At 48.0% G+C, this 17,602-nt stretch overlaps 1 protein-coding gene across 2 annotated transcripts in view; it reads left to right on the top strand.

The window, feature by feature from the left end:
• LOC117066875 (protein DBF4 homolog B-like) overlaps nucleotides 1-17,602 on the top strand; it is a 66,013-nt gene that overhangs the window by 31,787 nt on the left and 16,624 nt on the right. The window contains exons 4-9 of one of the 2 annotated variants that reach the window (XM_033182734.1): nucleotides 134-241; nucleotides 3,916-4,070; nucleotides 11,456-11,647; nucleotides 12,844-12,894; nucleotides 13,751-13,838; nucleotides 15,681-15,754. In XM_033182734.1, coding sequence (XP_033038625.1) covers nucleotides 134-241; nucleotides 3,916-4,070; nucleotides 11,456-11,647; nucleotides 12,844-12,894; nucleotides 13,751-13,838; nucleotides 15,681-15,754 — 668 coding nt within the window. The remainder of the gene's footprint in view (nucleotides 1-133; nucleotides 242-3,915; nucleotides 4,071-11,455; nucleotides 11,648-12,843; nucleotides 12,895-13,750; nucleotides 13,839-15,680; nucleotides 15,755-17,602) is intronic. The other variant, XM_033182735.1, reaches the window with a different exon arrangement.

Raw genomic sequence — 17,602 nt, 5'->3', positions numbered from 1 at the left:
TTTTTGTAAAACGTGTGAGTCCACAACTTTCTGATAAATCTTGTGCACCAGTAAGATGTTTTGCTATTTTCACGTTGCTGCTACCAATTTTGGTTGAGGTGGCAATGACAGATTTCTGGTGTGTTCTTCGTAGAGGAACTTGGTCGAGGACCAGAGGTCCAGTCCCAAGACCAGCTGCTGCAGGAAAACCACCCTCTCGTCTCTGTGGCGCCCAGTGAGGCTGACCAGAGTGGTCCTGGAGGTGATGCTGGATCGCAGTTTTCTCACATGCTAACTGAAGGGTTTTTTTTTTTTGCCGTGACTCAACAGCTTTAGAGGCACATCTTCAGTAGGATAATATCTAGGCATTTTGTGAAGTTTAACCACCTGGGTACCACTGTTCTTGTCAACACCGACTGGTTTTGTAACAGTTGCAAGAAACTTCTTTTTCTTTTTTTTTTTTTTTGAGACAGAGTCTCGCTCTGTCACCCAGGCTGGAGTACAGTGGCGCGATCTCGGCTCACTGCAAGCTCCGCCTCCCGGGTTCATGCCATTCTCCTGCCTCAGCCTCCCGAGTAGCTGGGACTACAGACGCCTGCCACCTCGCCCAGCTAGTTTTTTGTATTTTTTAGTAGAGACGGGGTTTCACCGTGTTAGCCAGGATGGTCTCGATCTCCTGACCTCGTGATCCCTCCGTCTCAGCCTCCCAAAGTGCTGGGATTACAGGCTTAAGCCACCGTGCCCGGCCAGAAACTTCTTTTTCTTTTCAACCTTGGATTTAGCAGCTGAGTACTTCTTCCTGGACATGGCCTTTCTGGAATACATAGCAGATCGGGAATATCTGCAGTTCCTCTGACAAGGACAAGATTGCGGCTGCAGTGGGGTTTCCCCTTATTGGGCGTTTTTCTCCTTGAGGTTGCCCCTTTTCACCTTGCCACCAGCATCAGCCTTCTTGGCCTTGGGTTTATATCTGGCTTCTCAGCTTTTTCACCCATCATCTTGCAGGGTGGGAAAGACTTCACTTTTTGGCTATATAATTAATATTGCTATAAGCATTCATTTATAGGTTTTCATGTGGCTGTGTTTTCATTTCTCAAGGGTATACCTAGGAGTAAGATTGCTGGGTCATACGGTAACTCTGTGTTTTAACCTTTTGAGAAACTGATACATGGTTTTTCCAATGTGACTGCACCATTCCACATTCCCTCCAGAAGTATGTGAGGGTTCCAGTTTCTCATATCCTCACCAACACTTGCTATTATCTGGCTTTTTAAAAAAAAAAAAAAAAGAAGAAGAAGAAGAAGAATCTCGCTCTGTCTCCTAGGCTTGAGTGCAGTAGTGTGACCGCAACTCACTGTAACCTCCACCTCCTGGGTTCAAGCAATTCTTCTGCCTCAGCCTCCCGAGTAGCTGGGATTACAGGCGTGAGCCACCATGCCTGGTTATTTTTTGTATTTTTAGTGGAGACGGGGTTTCACCATGTTGGCCAGGCTGGTCTCAAAGTCCTTATCTCAAGTGATCCACCCACCTCGGCCTCCCAAAGTGCTGGGATTACAGGTGTGAAACATGGCACCTGGCCAAGATTTTTAAAATACTATGTTTTTCATGTCCATTATCTCCAACTAATTTTCTTTTTTTTCCTTTTTTGAGACAGAGTCTCCCTCTGTCACCCAGACTGGAGTGCAGTGGCATGATCTCAGCTCACTGCAATGTCTGCCTCCCGGGATCATGGAATTACTGTGCCTCAGCCACCCAAGTAGCTGGGATTACAGGCGTGCACCACCGTGCCCAGCTAATTTTTCTGGTAGAGGCAGGGTTTTGCCATGTTGCCCAGGCTGGTCTCGAACTCCTGGCCTCAAGTAATGTGCCCACCTCAGCTTCCCAGCTGGGATTACAGGTATGAGCCACTGTGCCCGTCCTAATTCTTTTCTTTACCTGCCGTTCCTGCTTTATGTTTCCTGTATCCTCCCTAGCCTTTTTGAGGATATTTATTTATTTATTTATTTGAGGATATTTATTATACTTTAATGGTTTTTTCTTTTTCCTATCTGGTTCATTATTATGACAGACAATCTATACCAGAGAAAGTTTCTTTTTTTTTTTTTTTTTGAGACGGAGTCTCGCTTTGTCGCCCGGCTGGAGTGCAGTGGCCGGATCTCAGCTCACTGCAAGCTCCGCCTCCCGGGTTTAAGCCATTCTGCCTTAGCCTCCGGAGTAGCTGGGACTACAGGCGCCTGCCACCTCGCCCGGCTAGTATTTTGTATTTTTTTAGTAGAGATGGGGTTTCACTGTGTTAGCCAGGATGGTCTCGATCTCCTGACCTCATGATCCACCCGTCTCGGCCTCCCAAAGTGCTGGGATTACAGGCTTGAGCCACCGCGCCCGGCGAAAGTTTCTTTGATAGTACTTGCTTTCTTCAGTTGCTTCATGTTTTCTTTTTTTTTTTTTTTTTGAGACGGAGTCTTGCTCTGCCGCCCAGGCTGGAGTGCAGTGGCCGGCTCTCAGCTCACTGCAAGCTCCTCCTCCCGGGTTCACGCCATTCTCCTGTCTCAGCCTCCCGAGTAGCTGGGACTACAGGCGCCCGCCTCGTCGCCCGGCTAGTTTTTTGTATTTTTAGTAGAGACGGGGTTTCACCGTGTTAGCCAGGATGGTCTCGATCTCCTGACCTCGTGATCCGCCCGTCTCGGCCTCCCAAAGTGCTGGGATTACAGGCTTGAGCCACCGCGCCCGGCCGCCTCATGTTTTCTTATACACAAATGTTACTTTGGGACATTAGCCACTCTGATTGGTAAGGTGCTCTTGGAAGGAAGATCAAAAGCTTATGCCCTACCTCATGTGTCCCTCCATTGAGTTTAGGAATTGGAAGTTGCATAGAAGAGGAAACAACCCAGGCCAGGCGCTGTGGCTCACGCCTGTAATCCCAGCACTTTGAGAGGCCGAGGCAGACGGATCACCTGAGGTTGGGAGTTTGCAACCAGCCTGACCAACGTGGAGAAACCCTGACTCTACTAAAAATACAAAATTAGCCAGGCGTGGTGGTGCATGTCTGTAACCCCAGCTACTGGGGAGGCTGAGGCAAGTGAATTGCTTGAACCTGGAAGGAGGAGGTTGCGGTAAGCCAAGATCGCGTCATTGCACTCCAGCCTGGGCAACGAGCAAAACTCCATTTCAAAAGGGAAAAAGAAAAAAAAAAGAAGGGGGAAATGGCCCCACTATGCTGCAGAGCCCTTGGAATATGGGCTCCTTCACTCTCCATTTGCAGCAGCATTCTGTGCTCTCCAACACAAACACACACACACGCTCTTTGTCCTGTTGTTTTTCAAGAGCTGTCTTTTTGAGTTATAATTACCTAAGTTACCAAATGGAGAGGTTAGGAAGTAGGCCCATTCAGGAGCCAACAAGTTCACTGTCCCCTTACCTTCTTATCTATCTCAAATACACATGCATATTCACCCTAAGCTAGGCTGCAACACTGCCATGATGTTACCCTGCTGACTGGTTAGGGCTGGGCTGCTTACTTGGCACTGGCAACATGGCAGGCAGTGACTTGCTCAGCACAGCTAGAAAGCATCCTCCTGCCTGGCACCCCCCTGTGAATCTGGGCCCTCTTTTCCCTAGTTTACCACAGCTCCCCAGTGTCTGGTTTGAGGATCTGTCTAATTCCTTTTTACTTAAATGGCTTCCCTAGATTTAGATTCTAAGGAAGAAGTGAAGAAGTCAGCAAGCCTTGTTTGCTTATTATCTTGTTTGGGAGGTTCTAGTTTCACCACATCTGAGCTTCATGAGGGTAAGGGCATTGGCTTTGCAGCTGTCTGTGTGTGCCCAGGGCCTAGTCTGCACTGTTACAGCATACAGACTGAACTGTCAGTGAGGGCCACCTGGCCTCAGGACTCTCTTTTCAAGCTTCTTACTTTGCTCCTCTTTATTGTTTTCTAGGGGCTCAGCTAGGAGTTTCCAGGTATCTGGGGAAATGCCAGAAGAACTCACCAGGTGCTGGGAAGCATCCCTTTTCCGGAAAGTCCTTTTACTTGGATCTGCCTGCTGGCAAGAATCTCCAGTTTTTGACAGGGGCCATTCAGCAACTGGGTGGGGTAGGTAACCTGCTCTTCTCCTGTGATACCATGTGCGTTTGCGCTGTAGAGCAGGAGTTGGATAGGGATTATATCTATAGTTTCCAGGTATTTTCTTTCTTTTTTTTTTCTTGAGATGGAGTCTTGATCTATAACCCAGGCTGGAGTGCAGTGGCACGATCTCAACTCACTGCAACCTCTGCCTCCCAGGTTCAAGCGATTCTCCTGCCTCAGCCTCCCCAGTAGCTGAGATGACAGGTGCACACCACCATGTCTGGCTAATTTTGTCTTTTTAGTAGAGATGGGGTTTCACCTTGTTGGCCAGGGTTGTCTTGAACTCCTGACCTCGTAATCTGCCCACTTCGGCCTCCCAAAGTGCTGGGATTACAGGCGTGAGCTACCACGCCTTGCAGTTTCCAGGTATTTTCAAAGGTCTCACTACATTTCCCAAAGCAATTTTAAACATAAACCATTTTTTTGGCCAGGTGCTGTGGCTCACACCTGTAATCCGAGCACTTCGGAAGGCCAAGGCAGGTGGATTACTTGAGGTCAGGAGTTCGGGACCACCCGGGCCTAAACGACAAAACTCTGTCTCTACTAAAAATACAAAAATTAGCCAGGCATCATGGTGGGCACCTATAGTCCCAGCTGCTCAGAAGGCTGAGGCAGGAGGATTGTTTGAACCTGGGAGGCGGAGTTTGCAGTGAGCTGAGATCGTACCACTGCACTCCAGCCTGGGAGACAGAGCGAGACTCTGTCTCAAAAAATAACAATGATAATAAATAACCTTTAAAAAATAAAGATAACAGCCAGGCGTGGTGGCTCAAGCCTGTAATCCCAGCACTTTGGGAGGCCGAGACGGGCGGATCACGAGGTCAGGAGATTGAGACCATCCTGGCTAACACGGTGAAACCCCGTCTCTACTAAAAAAATACAAAAAAAACCTAGCTGGGCGAGGTGGCGGGCGCCTGTAGTCCCGGGTACTCGGGAGGCTGAGGCAGGAGAATGGTGTAAACCCAGGAGGCGGAGCTTGCAGTGAGTTGAGATCCGGCCATGGCGCTCCAGCCTGGGTGACAGCGAGACTCCGTCTCAAAAAAAAAATAATAAAATAAAATAAAATAAAGATAAATCTTTTTCCGTATTAGAAACTTAGGCTGGGCACAGTGGCTCATGACTGTAATCCCAGCACTTTGGGAGGCTGAGGAGGACAGATCACTTGAGTCCAGGAGTTAAAGATCAGCCTGGCAACATGACGAGAATCTGTCTCTACAAAACATACAAAAAATTAAGCAGGTGTCGTGGTGCATGATTGTAGTTGGGAGGCTGAGGTAGGAGGATCACTTGAGCCCAGAAGGCAGAGGTTACAGTGAGCTGAAGACGAGATCTTGCACCACTGCACTCCAGCCTGGACAACAGAGTGAGACCTTGTCTCAAAAAAAGGCTGGGTGTGGTGGCTCACACCTGTAATCCTAGCACTTTGGGAGGCCGAACCAGGTGGATCACTTGAGCCCAGGAGTTTAGATCACCCTGGCCAATATGGCAAAACCCTGTCTCTACTAAAAATACAAAAATTAACCAGGTCCAGTGGCACATGCCTGTAGTCTCAGCTACTCAGTAGGCTGAGGTATGAGACTCGCTTGAGCCCCAGGAGGCAGTCCAGCCAAGGTGACACAGCATGACCCTGTCTCAAGAAAAAAAGAAACTTTTTTTTTTTTTTTCTGAGACAGTGCCTCGCTCTGTCGCCCAGGTTGGAGTGCAGTGGCGGGATCTCGGCTCACTGCAAGCTCTGTCTCCCAGGTTCATGCCATTCTCCTGCCTCAGCCTCCTGAGTAGCTGGGACTACAGGTCCCCACCACCACGCCCGGCTAATGTTTTTGTATTTTTAGTAGAGACGAGGTTTTACCGTGTTAGCCAGGATGGTCTTGATCTCCTGACCTCGTGATCCACCTGCCTCGGCCTCCCAAAGTGCTGGGATTACAGGTGTGAGCCACCACGTCCAGTCAAAAAAAAGGAAACTTAATGGCCGGTTGTGGTGGCTCACACCTGTGATCTCAACACTTTGGGAGGCTGAGGTGGGAGGATTGCTTGAGTCCAGGAGTTTGAGACCAACCTGAGCAACACAGTGAGACCTCATCTCTACAAAAAATAAAATTATAACTCCCAGGCACAGTGGCTTACTCCTATAATCTCGGCACTTTGGGAGGCCTAGGCGGGCAGATCACCTAAGGTCAGGAGTTTGAGACCAGCCTGACCAACATGGAGAAACCCCATCTCTACTAAAAATACAAAATTAACCTGGCGTGGTGGCACATGCCTGTAATCCCAGCTACTCAGGAGGCTGAGGCAGGAGAATCAATTGAACTCAGGTGGCAGAGGTTGCAATGAGCCAAGATCACACCATTGTACTTCAGCCTGGGTAACAAGAGCGAGATTCCACCTCAAAAAAAAAAAAAAAAAAAGTGGTTAGCTGGGGGCAGTGGCACATGCCTATAGTCCAGCTACTCAGGAGGCTAAGGTGGAAGGATTACCTGAACTCGGGAGTTTGAGGCTGCAGTGAGCTATGATTGCACTGCTACACTCCAGCCTGGATGACAAAGCAAGACCCTGTCTCAAAAATAATGTTAAAATAAATAAATAAACATATTATCTGTTCGTTCTAGAAATTTTAGAGAACATGGAAGTACTCCAAGTGACAACCAGCATTTTTAAGTATTTTTCTTTCCTCCTTTCCTGTCATAATGGCTTAATTTAGATATAATTCACATATCATAAAATTCATCCATTTAAAGTGCACAGCTCAGTGGTTTTTAGTATATTCACAGAAATGTGTAAGTTGTATGATCGCACAGTCAATTGTAGAACGTTTTCATCACCCCAAAAAGGAAACCACTCCCTATATGCTTGGGCAACTCCCTATATCCTTGCTACTCCTAGCCCTGGGTAAGTTTCCATCTACCTTCTGCCTCCATCCTGCCTTTGTTTTATTGTGCTTCTTTTTTTTTTTTTTGATAGTGGGCCATACTCAGTCACCCAGGCTAGAATGCAGTGGCGCCACCATGGCTCACTACGGCCTCATACAGCCTCAACCTCCCCAGACTCGGGTGATCCTCCCACCTCAGTTTCCCTGTAGCTGGGACTACAGGTGCTTGCCACGATGCCCTGCTCATTTTTGTATTTTTTTGTAGATGCAGAGTGTCGCCATGTTCCCCAGACTGGTCACGACCTCCTGGGTTCAAGTAATCCTCCTGCCTCAGCCTCCCAAAGTACTGGGATTACAGGCCTGAGCCACTGCTACTGGCCCTTTTTCTTTATTTTTTTTGAGACGGAGTCTCGCTCTTGTTGCCCATGCTGGAGTGCAATGGCACGATCTCAGCTCACTGCAACCTCCACCTCCTGGGTTCAAGCGATTCTCCTGCCTCAGCCTCCCGAGGGGCTGGGATTACAGGCATGCATCTCCACACCTGGCTAATTTTGTATTTTTTGTAGAGATGGGGTCTCTACAATTTTTGTTGGTTGGGCTGGTCTGGAACTTCTGACATCAGGTGATCCACCCACCCACCTCAGCCTCCCAAAGTGCTGGGATTACAGGTGTGAGCCACCACGCCTGGCCTTTTTTTTTTTTTGCCTTACCCAGTTGCCTGCAAGAGGGAGCTGAGGGCAGGGCAATGCTTATTTTTTTCTAGCTGTGATATGAGTACTTTCTTTTTAAATTTTAGAGACAGGGTCTCACTGTGTTGGCCAGGTTGGTCTTTTACTCTTGGCGTCAGGCAGTCCCCCGACCTCAGCCTCCCAAAAGGTTAGGATTATGGGCATAAGCCACAGCACCCAGCTGGCATTAGTACGTTTTTATTATCCACTTTTTACCTATAACCTTAAAGCATTAGCACTTTTCTATCATTATTGCCCTTCATATGTATCATTTGCAATGGGAATATAATATTCTTTTGAGTGGATTATTAATTTACTTAACTGTTGCCCTGTGGACATTTAGAGTCTTAATAATTTTTAGCGTTTAGAAATAACACAGGTGAACAACTTTGAGTAAAAAGCATTTGCTGTATTTGATTCCATTAAAATATTTTTAGGGGCTGGGCACGGTGGCTCACACTTGTAATCCCAGCACTTTGGGAGGCTGAGACGGGCAGATCACTTGAGGACAAGAGTTCGAGATCAGCCTGGCCAACATGGTGAAACACAGTCTCTACTGAAAATACAAAAATTAGCCAGGTGTGGTGGCATGCACCTGTAATCCCAGCTACTCGGGAGGCTGAGGCAGGAGAACTGCTTGAAACCGGGAGGTGGAGGTTACAGTGAGCCAAGATCGTGCCTCTGCACTCCAGCCTGTGCAACAAAGCAAGACTCCATCTCAAAAACAAACAAACAAACAAAATATATGTATTTAGGCTGGGCTCAGTGGCTCACACCTGTAATCCCAACGCTGTGGGAGGCTGAGGTGGGCAGATCACCTGAGGTCAGGAGTTCTAGACCAGCCTGGCCAACATGATGAAACCTTATATAAAAAATTAGCAGGGCGTGGTAGCGCGCACTTGTAGTCCCAGCTGCTCGGGAGGCTGAGGCATAACAATCGCTTCAACCCAGGAGGCAGAGGTGCTAGTGAGCCAAAATTGTGCCATTGCACTCCAGCCTGGGCAACAGAGCAAGACTCTGTCTCCAAAAAAAAAAAAAAAAAAAAGAAGATAGCATGATAGTGCTTGGCCCAAAAGAGACTAACAACTGGGGAAACTGGATGAATAGGCTTGGAATGGAGAGGCTGTTTGCTGTCAAACCCAGAAACTCGGGACTGCAGAAACTCGGTGAGGATGGATAGAATGAGGATTATATAACCAAACTGGCCCATAATTACATTTTGAACTTTTAGTCCTTTCGTCATTTAGCCTTTGCTATATAGGGCTTAAGGCAACAATTTATTTTCTATTTATTTATTTATTTTTAGACAAAGTTTTGCTCTTGTTGCCCAGGCTGGAGTGCAGTGGTGCAATCTCGGCTCACTGCAACCTCCAACTCCCAGGTTCAAGCCTTCCTCAGCCTCCAGAGTAGTTTGGTTTACAGGCACCATGCCCAGCTAGTTTTTGTGTGCAGGTGTGTATTTTCAGTAAAGACGAAGTTTCACCATGTTGGCCAGGCTGGTCTCGAACTCCTGGACCTCAGGTGATCCACCCACCTTGGCCTCCCAAAGTGCTGGGATTACAGGCGTGAGCCACCGCACCTGGCCAAAACAACAATTTATTATTTCTCATTATGCTGTGGGTTGGCTGGGTGGTTTTATCTGGTGGTTTCAACAGGGCTCATTCCTGAGGCTGCATTCAGCTGGAAGGTCACCTGGGCTGGAAAGAACAAGATGGCCTCACTTACACATCTGGCACTGTGTGCCAGACTAGCTGATTTAACATGGTGGTCTCAAGGCAGCCTTCCCAGAAAGTGGGGCAGGAAGCCAAGGCCTCTGAGGCCTAGGCTCTAGAACTCACACATCATAATTTCCCCATGTTCTATTGGTCCAATCAAGTCAGATTGAAGGGCATAAAAAAGTAGGTCCCATCTCCTAATGGCAGGAACAACAAAGTCATATTGCAAAGGAGTGGGTATACTGGGATGGGAGGAGGAATGTATGGTCATTTACAATCTCCTGTATTTATATAGGATAATCATTGATTGCCCTACTCCTACCCTCTAGCATTTGCTTTTGCCATATTAAAAAAGGTAGATGCAGCCAGGCACGGTGGCTCACACCTGTAATCCCAGCACTTTGGGAGGCCGAGATGGGCAGATCACAAGGTCAAGAAATTGAGACCATCTTGGCCAACATGGTGAAACCCCATCTCTACTAAAATTACAAAAATTAACTGGGCATAGTGGCACGCGCCTGTAGTCCCAGCTATTCAGGAGGCTGAGGTAGGAGAATCGCTTGAACCTGGGAGACAGAGGTTGCAGTGAGCCGAGATTGTGTCACTGCACTCCAGCCTGGTGACGAAAAAAAGGTAGATGTGATCAGGCACAGTGACTCACACCTGTAATCCCAACACCCTGGGAGGCCGAGGTGGGCAGATCACTTGAGGTCAGGAGTTCCAGACCAGCCTGGCCAACATGATGAAACCCCGTCTCCTCTAAAAATACAAAAATTAGCCGGTGTGGTGGCACACACCTGTTGTCCCAGCTACTTGGGAGGCTGAGGCAGGAGAATTGCTTGAACCCAGGAGGTGGAGATTAGAGTGAGCCAGGATCGCGCCACAGCACTACAGCCTGGGAGACAAAGTGAGACCTTGTCACAAAAAAAAAAAAAATAAGAAAGAAAAAAAGGTAAATGTAATGCTTCAATTCATAACTAGATTTTTTTAATTGTCATAAAGTATATATAACATAAAATAAGTCATATTAGCCTTTTTTTTTTCTTCTTTTTTAAGAGAGACAGGATTTCACTCCCCAAGCTGGAGTGTAGTGGTACAGTCATAGCTCACTGCATCATTGAACTACTGGGCTTAAGGGATGCTTCTGCCTCAACCTCCCAAGTAGCTAGGACTATAGGTGCACATAACAACACCCAGCTAATTTAAAAAATTTAAGGCCGGGTGTGGTGGCTCAAGCCTGTAACCCCAGCACTTTGGGAGGCCGAGACGGGCGGATCACAAGGTCAGGAGATCGAGACCATCCTGGCAAACATGGTGAAACCCCGTCTCTACTAAAAAAAAAAAAAAAAATACAAAAAACTAGCCAGGCGAGGTGGCGGGCGCCTATAGTCCCAGCTACTCGGGAGGCTGAGGCAGGAGAATGGCGTGAACCCGAAAGGCGGAGCTTGCAGTGAGCTGTGATCCGGCCACTGCACTCCAGTTTGGGCGACAGAGCGAGACTCCGTCTCAAAAAAAAAAAAAAAATTTTTTTTTAAATTTTTAAAAAATTTCAGAGACAGGGTCTTGCTGTGTTGCTCTGGCATGTCTTGAACTCCTGACCTCAAGTGATCCTCCCACCTCAGCCCCCTATAGTGCTAGGATTACAGTCATGAGCCACCATACCTGGTCCCCAGTGTGTCTTACACAGAAAAATCATGGCTTACACAAGCTAGTCTTAATCCTGTCCAGTTCTTTCAATGTGTTCTTGCTGTATGCAAACTCAAGCTGCTCATAGAACTCAAAGCCTGCAGCCTTCTGCCACTGGGTCAGGGGCAGCAGTCCTGGAGACAAAACCTGTTTTATTTATATATATATGTATATATACACCCTGTTAGATTTCAGGATGATGTCTTCTTAGGAACTTGGTACGGAACTGCATTTAGTCTATTTAAAGACATTGATTCTGGAACTCCTGGCAGCCAAGATTTCCTTCTCTAGCCTCTTTATATTGACAATTCTGCATTTGCTTTTTGGTTTTGAGCCATCTCTGTGATCTGGTTTCAGGTAATTGAGGGTTTTCTGAGCAAAGAAGTAAGTTACATCGTGTCCAGCCGCAGAGAAGCAAAAGCAGAGAGCAGTAGGACAAACCAAAGAGGCTGCCCTAGCCCTAACCCCAGTGAGGTCAGAGTGGAAACATCAGCCATGGTTGATCCAAAAGGCAGCCACCCCAGGCCTTCACAAAAACCTGTTGACTCGGTAAGAACCTCATGGAGTAGGAAAGGTATGCTGTGTAAACAAAGAAGGTAGGCTTTGGTGAGCCTTTTAAGGCAGTCTCTGGTTTTAGTTTCATCTGGCTTAATTTAATCTCTCATTTGAATTCAGGGACTGAGAATATTTTATCATAGCTCTGGATCTAAACACCTCAGCAACATACTATCCCCCGTGCTACCCTTTTATGCCATATGTCAGTTTTTATAGGACTTCAAAGTCAGAGTTTTAGAAACCAGAAGAGACTCTTCATAAACCAGAAAAGACATGTTGGGATTGGTCTGGGCTTGGGCAGGAGTACCCTGAGTAGACAGCCATTCCCTTCTTCCTTGCTTGCATGTATGAAGGGCCAAGAGTTTGGATAATACACGTGTTATGTATTTGATTTAAAAAGGAATATGGCTTTTCCCCTCTAGGCTTACGTTGTTATTTTTGTCTAACTTATATTAATATTAAAATGTCCATGAACATACACTGTTGGCATTGTGATGACAGATGGGACTTCCTACGAGCAAAAACTTCTGAAGTGAAACATTTGCTTTCATTATCTGCTGGAGAGTGCAGAGACTCTTCAAGAGGAGTCTCAGGACATTTGTAACAATTGGATCTCAGTGAATTCAGAGTGCCCTTCTCTCCACCAGGTTCAGGCTACCACCTCAGGATTACCTAAACTTCCTGCGGCTTTACCTTTACCTCCTAGATGTTTTCTTTTTTTTTTTTTTTTTTTTTTTTGAGGCGGAGTTCCGCTCTGTCGCCCAGGCTGGAGTGCAGTGGCCGGATCTCAGCTCACTGCAAGCTCCGCCTCCCGGGTTTACGCCATTCTCCTGCCTCAGCCTCCCGAGTAGCTGGGACTACAGGCGCCCGCCACCTCGCCCGGCTAGTTTTTGTATTTTTAGTAGAGACGGGGTTTCACCGTGTTCGCCAGGATGGTCTCGATCTCCTGACCTCGTGATCCGCCCGTCTCAGCCTCCCAAAGTGCTGGGATTACAGGCTTGAGCCACCGCGCCCGGCCTACCTCCTAGATGTTTTCTAGGCTCTCATTTCTACCAGTCCTCAGTTGTCACTGCTCCCAGCTTTCCGAGGGACATAACCCCAAGACATAACCCCTCACCAGCTCCTGTGTAAACATCTTTCAGTGCACACATGGCCTAACAGCAGACCTCACTGCTCTTCTCTCCCGTCAGGTGCCTCTAAGCAGAGGAAAGGAGCTGCTGCAGAAGGCTATCAGAAACCAGGTGAGCTGGAGCAAGACGGGACAGAGTGGGTAGTCTCCAGCACAGGGAGGGATTTCACCCTTCTTCCCAGGTTCTTCTGAAGCACCCACTCAAACTGCACACTCTGCAATATGCAGTATTGTCATTATTTCCTTCTTCTACGTTAGGTAGTGGAGGCTCAGACAAGTTATTTAGCCATTCACCTCGAGAGTAAGTGTTGAAACCAGAGCCACCTCCAACTCCGGAGCCTACCAAGAGAACCATGGGGATGTAGGATGTGGCGGGACAGGGCTGCTTGGTACAGAAGCCAGACTTCTTTTACAAGTAACTCTTTATTCCTTGTGTGAAAATTCAGGGCTGTTAAAGTTTAGTGGCAGGAGGAGGAGTTAAGGTGATCTTGTGAGAAGAGTCATGCTAGTGACATCAGGAGGGGTACATGGCTGTGATGGGGGAGGTGGTGCTGCTGGACTGAGCCAGTGGAGGGGGAAGATCGGCAGCCAGCATAGTTTCATGCTCAGAGAGGATGATGGTCACCATGTTTGTTGTGTACTTACTGTGCTGAGAGCTTTCCTTGCAGAGGCCCTCCCCACAAACAGCTCTCTCAGAAGCACGTGTTCCTTTCTGGTCATGAGGTGGCCAGAGCACAATGTATAGGCAGACCAGTGGTCTTTCCTCTCCCGATGTGGCCATATGGAGGACAGGATGTCTTCCTGAGGGTTGGGATGGACTCTCTGCACTGTACTGTCTCTCCTGCCTGCCTCCCCGCAGTCCCTCCCATGGATGACTTAGGGCTCCCAGAAGCAATTTCTATCTGTCCCCTTCACGTTCAGGCCTTGGGGAGTCTCTGTTCCTACCTGACTCTGTGTTGTAATTTCAGGGGAGCATCAGTGGAGGAGGCAGTGGGGGCAGCAGCAGCCTCCTGACCAATGCCCGCTCTTGGGGAGTGAGGATTCTGCACGTGGATGGTACCCTTTCTGTGCTGGGCTCCTGTGGAGGGAGAGTTGGTGACTTTAACCAGGAGTGTCAGCTTTTAGGAGGATCATGGTCATGTGAGCTTCTGGTCACTGGAAGCCAGAAGTACTCAGCTGCCATGTTGATCCACAAAGGTGGGAGGACGTGGGGAAGGGAGAAAGTGGTGAGGATGCAGAGTGCAGGCTGTGGCCTCAGCGTCCCGCAGGAGGTCCCTAGAACATGCCGTTTCATGTCACCTGCTACAGCTCTCCCCCAACTAGTGTGATGATCCCGTTTTACAAATGCAGAAATTATCTTAATATTAGGCCGGGCGCGGTGGCTCAAGCCTGTAATCCCAGCACTTTGGGAGGCCGAGACGGGCGGATCACGAGGTCAGGAGATCGAGACCATCCTGGCTAACACGGTGAAACCCCGTCTCTACTAAAATATACAAAAAATTAGCCGGGCGAGATGGCGGGCGCCTGTAGTCCCAGCTACTCGGGAGGCTGAGGCGAGAGAATGGCGTAAACCCGGGAGGCGGAGCTTGCAGTGAGCTGAGATCCGGCCACGGCACTCCAGCCTGGGCGACAGAGCGAGACTCCGTCTCAAAAAAAAAAAAAAAAAAAAAAAAAAAAAAATTATCTTAATATTCATGACAACTAGCCAGTGCGGTGGCTCACACCTGTAATCCCAGCACATTGGGAGGCCAAGGCAGGTGGATCACAAGGTGAAGAGTTCAAGACCAGCCTGACCAACATGGTGAAACCCACTCTCTACTAAAAATACAAAAGTTAGTCGAGCCTGGTAGTACGTGCCTGTAATCCCAGCTACTCAGGAGGCTGAGGCAGGAGAATCACTTGAACCCAGGAGGCGGAGGTTGCAGTCAGCCAAGATCATACTACTGCACTCCAGCCTGGGTGACAGAGCAAGACTCCGTCTCAAAAAAAAAAAAAGAAATTCATGACCACTTAACAGGTATTGACTCTGCTACGAATTACCTCCTTTAATCCTCACTGCAGCTCTGTCCCCATTATACAGATGAAGAAATTGAGCTTCAAACAGATTAGGCAAATTGTCCATGGTCTCACTGGAGTGTGTAGTGTAGACCACCACTCTCAGTTTGACTCGGCTGTAAATTTTGTGCTCCTTCTTTTCTCACACTGTAAACAACCCGTTTGCAGCCTGTTTAGAATAGTTGTCTTGAACCAGCTGGCAGTGAGTGATCTCATACCCAACTCCATTCTTGAGTCTGGAGTTTTCTCTGATCCATTTTAGGAGACTGGTCCAGATGGGACAGCCCATAGGTGCTGACTGGAATGCTGTCCCACCTCTTGGTACCAAGATCTTCCAGGGGAGTCTAGAGGCTGTACAGGGGAAGTTCCTGGTCTGGGATGTGGAGGGCTTCATCTCACTGAAAAATCAGCCGTCTCTGACTTGATCTCCTCCTCTGCCTTCCTCTGTTAGAGAAGTGCTAGCATGTTTAACCCTTGCTGGTCTTTCACCTGAGAGTACAGCTGAGTAGTTCACACAGCATGGCCTCCCTCACAGCCGCAGCTCTTCAGTGGTGCCTTAAAGTCGTTAGCAAGCCTTGAGGCACCTTCTGTTCAAAGATGAGTTATATTCAGTGCTGCAAAAGAGCATGACACCCGCTCAGGCGCTGTTCCAGGGATAGAGGACCCAGTCCTTACCTCTGCCATCAGGAGATGCAGAGGGAATGTGTAGCCAGAAGGTGGCAGGCAAGGCTGGAGTGATTCAGTGGGCTGGCTGAGCGAGTTTAGTCCTGCAGCCCAGGAGGGGCTGTGCTAGATAAGTGAACACTGGAAGCCTTTGGCACAAACCCTCTGTCTTCTCCACAGAAATGATGATGCATGTGCAGCAGCTGTCTCTTGCCTCTTTATGTGTGAAAAAACAAGAGCCAAAGAAGCCAGAGGTAGGTCATCCTGCTGAACTGAAGGGCAAATGGATGGTTTTCAGTGAAATCAGTGACAACTTAAGTAAATCCATGGCCTGCCCAAGCCATCTCTTCCTGGCCATTCTGAAAGATGGAAGGGGAATACAGCCTCTTACTTACCTCAGTCCTAGCACCCATAGCTTTGCGACACCCTTTCTTCTCTCTGCAGCACTTGCCGCCCTCCCATGGCACACACCCTGCTGAGACATCCCTATGGCCTGGGCCACCTGGGCCATGGGCTGCCTTACAGTAGTTCTGGACTAGATAAGGTTCATAAATGCCCATGGCACTGACCAGGCTGCTATTCTGGGGACAGCTCTTAACCTGGGAATAAGTCTGCATACTGCAGGGGTGAGAAGGAGTGATCGAAATAGCTGCCATCTTCTAAATCCTTGTTTGTTTTCCATTCTTTGCTGGTGTTAGAACTGTGTGTATCACATCAAGAGAGCCCAACCTGGTTTAAAGCCACAGTATCTTCACTCAAGCCTCAGTCTGAGGAAGGATTAAATCTACAGATCCACCCACAGCTTGGCATCCAGGCACAGGATGAACAGTGATAGCTATTAGTTAACAGTGCTAATTAGCTAACAGTACTAGCAAACTACATCCAAAGTGGATGGAGCGGCTGGGCATGGTTGCTCATGCCTGTAATCCCAGCACTTTGGGAGGCCAAGGCCGGCAGATCACTTGAGGTCAGGAGTTCGAGACCAGCCTGGCCAACATGGTGAAACCCCGACTCTGCTAAATATACAAAAATTAGCCAGGCGTGATGGCACATGCCTGTAATCCCAGCTACTCAGGAGGCTGAGGCAGGAGAATCTTGAACCCAGGAGGCATGTTGCAGTGAGTTGTGATCGCACCATTGCACTCCAGCCTAGGCAATGGATGAAATTCTGTCTCAAAAAAACTTAAAAAAAATAGTGAATGGAGCACTCAGACACTGACACCCTCTCCACACCCTCTCCTCTAGGAGTGTTGGGGACGTTGCTGCTGTTAAATTTGTGTTGTTCAAAATTCAAAAGGGTATACAACAAAAAGTCTCTCCCTGCTCCAGCTTCTCAACCACTGGCCTCCCTTCCTAACAAACAGTGTGAACAGTTTCTAGGACTCTATGCACATAGAAGCAGATATGTCAAAAATTCTCCCCTTCTATGTAGATGCACAACATTTTTACTTTAACTTAATCAGTTTTGTAGGCCAGGCACAGTGGCTCACGCCTGTAATCCCAGTACTTTGGGAGACCAAGGCGGGCAAATAACTTGAAGTCAGGAGACCAGTCTAGCCAACATGGTGAAACCCTGTCACTACTAAGATACAAAAATTAGCTAGGTGTGGTGGCGCATGCCTGTAATCCGAGCTACTTGGGAGGGTGAGGCAGGAGAATCGCTTGAACCCGGGAGACAGAAGTTGCAGTGAGCTGAGATTGCACCACTGCACTCCAGCCTGGGCAGCAGAGTGAGACTCTGTCTCAAAAGAAAGAAAAAAAATTAATTTTGTAGATATCTGGCAGTGAAGTGAGTTTTGGATGTAATGTGCTGATATGCAAGGGAGTGTGAGAGGCTTCTTTGGATTGTGTTTGCCCTCAAGGTGTGGCCTAGAGGAGAATCTGAAACTTCTTAGGGCCCAGAGGCACAGGTGGTCATGGATCCACCATCATCCTGGCCCTCCAGCTAAAGCTGATTATTTTATATTTATTTACTTATTTTTCAGGTATATACCAGAAGATCCATTTACTCTTTTTTCTTTGTATTTTATTGATTTATTTTACTTTACTTTTTTTGTGAGACAAGGTCTGGCTCTGTCGTCCAGACTGGAGTGCAGTGGCGC

This window comes from Trachypithecus francoisi, unplaced genomic scaffold, assembly GCF_009764315.1.
Source record: "Trachypithecus francoisi isolate TF-2019V2 unplaced genomic scaffold, Tfra_2.0 Lachesis_group20, whole genome shotgun sequence".
NCBI classification, from domain to species: domain Eukaryota; kingdom Metazoa; phylum Chordata; class Mammalia; order Primates; family Cercopithecidae; genus Trachypithecus; species Trachypithecus francoisi.
The sequence above is the reverse complement of the archived record's forward strand: the minus strand, read 5'-3'. Positions and strand labels throughout refer to the sequence as shown.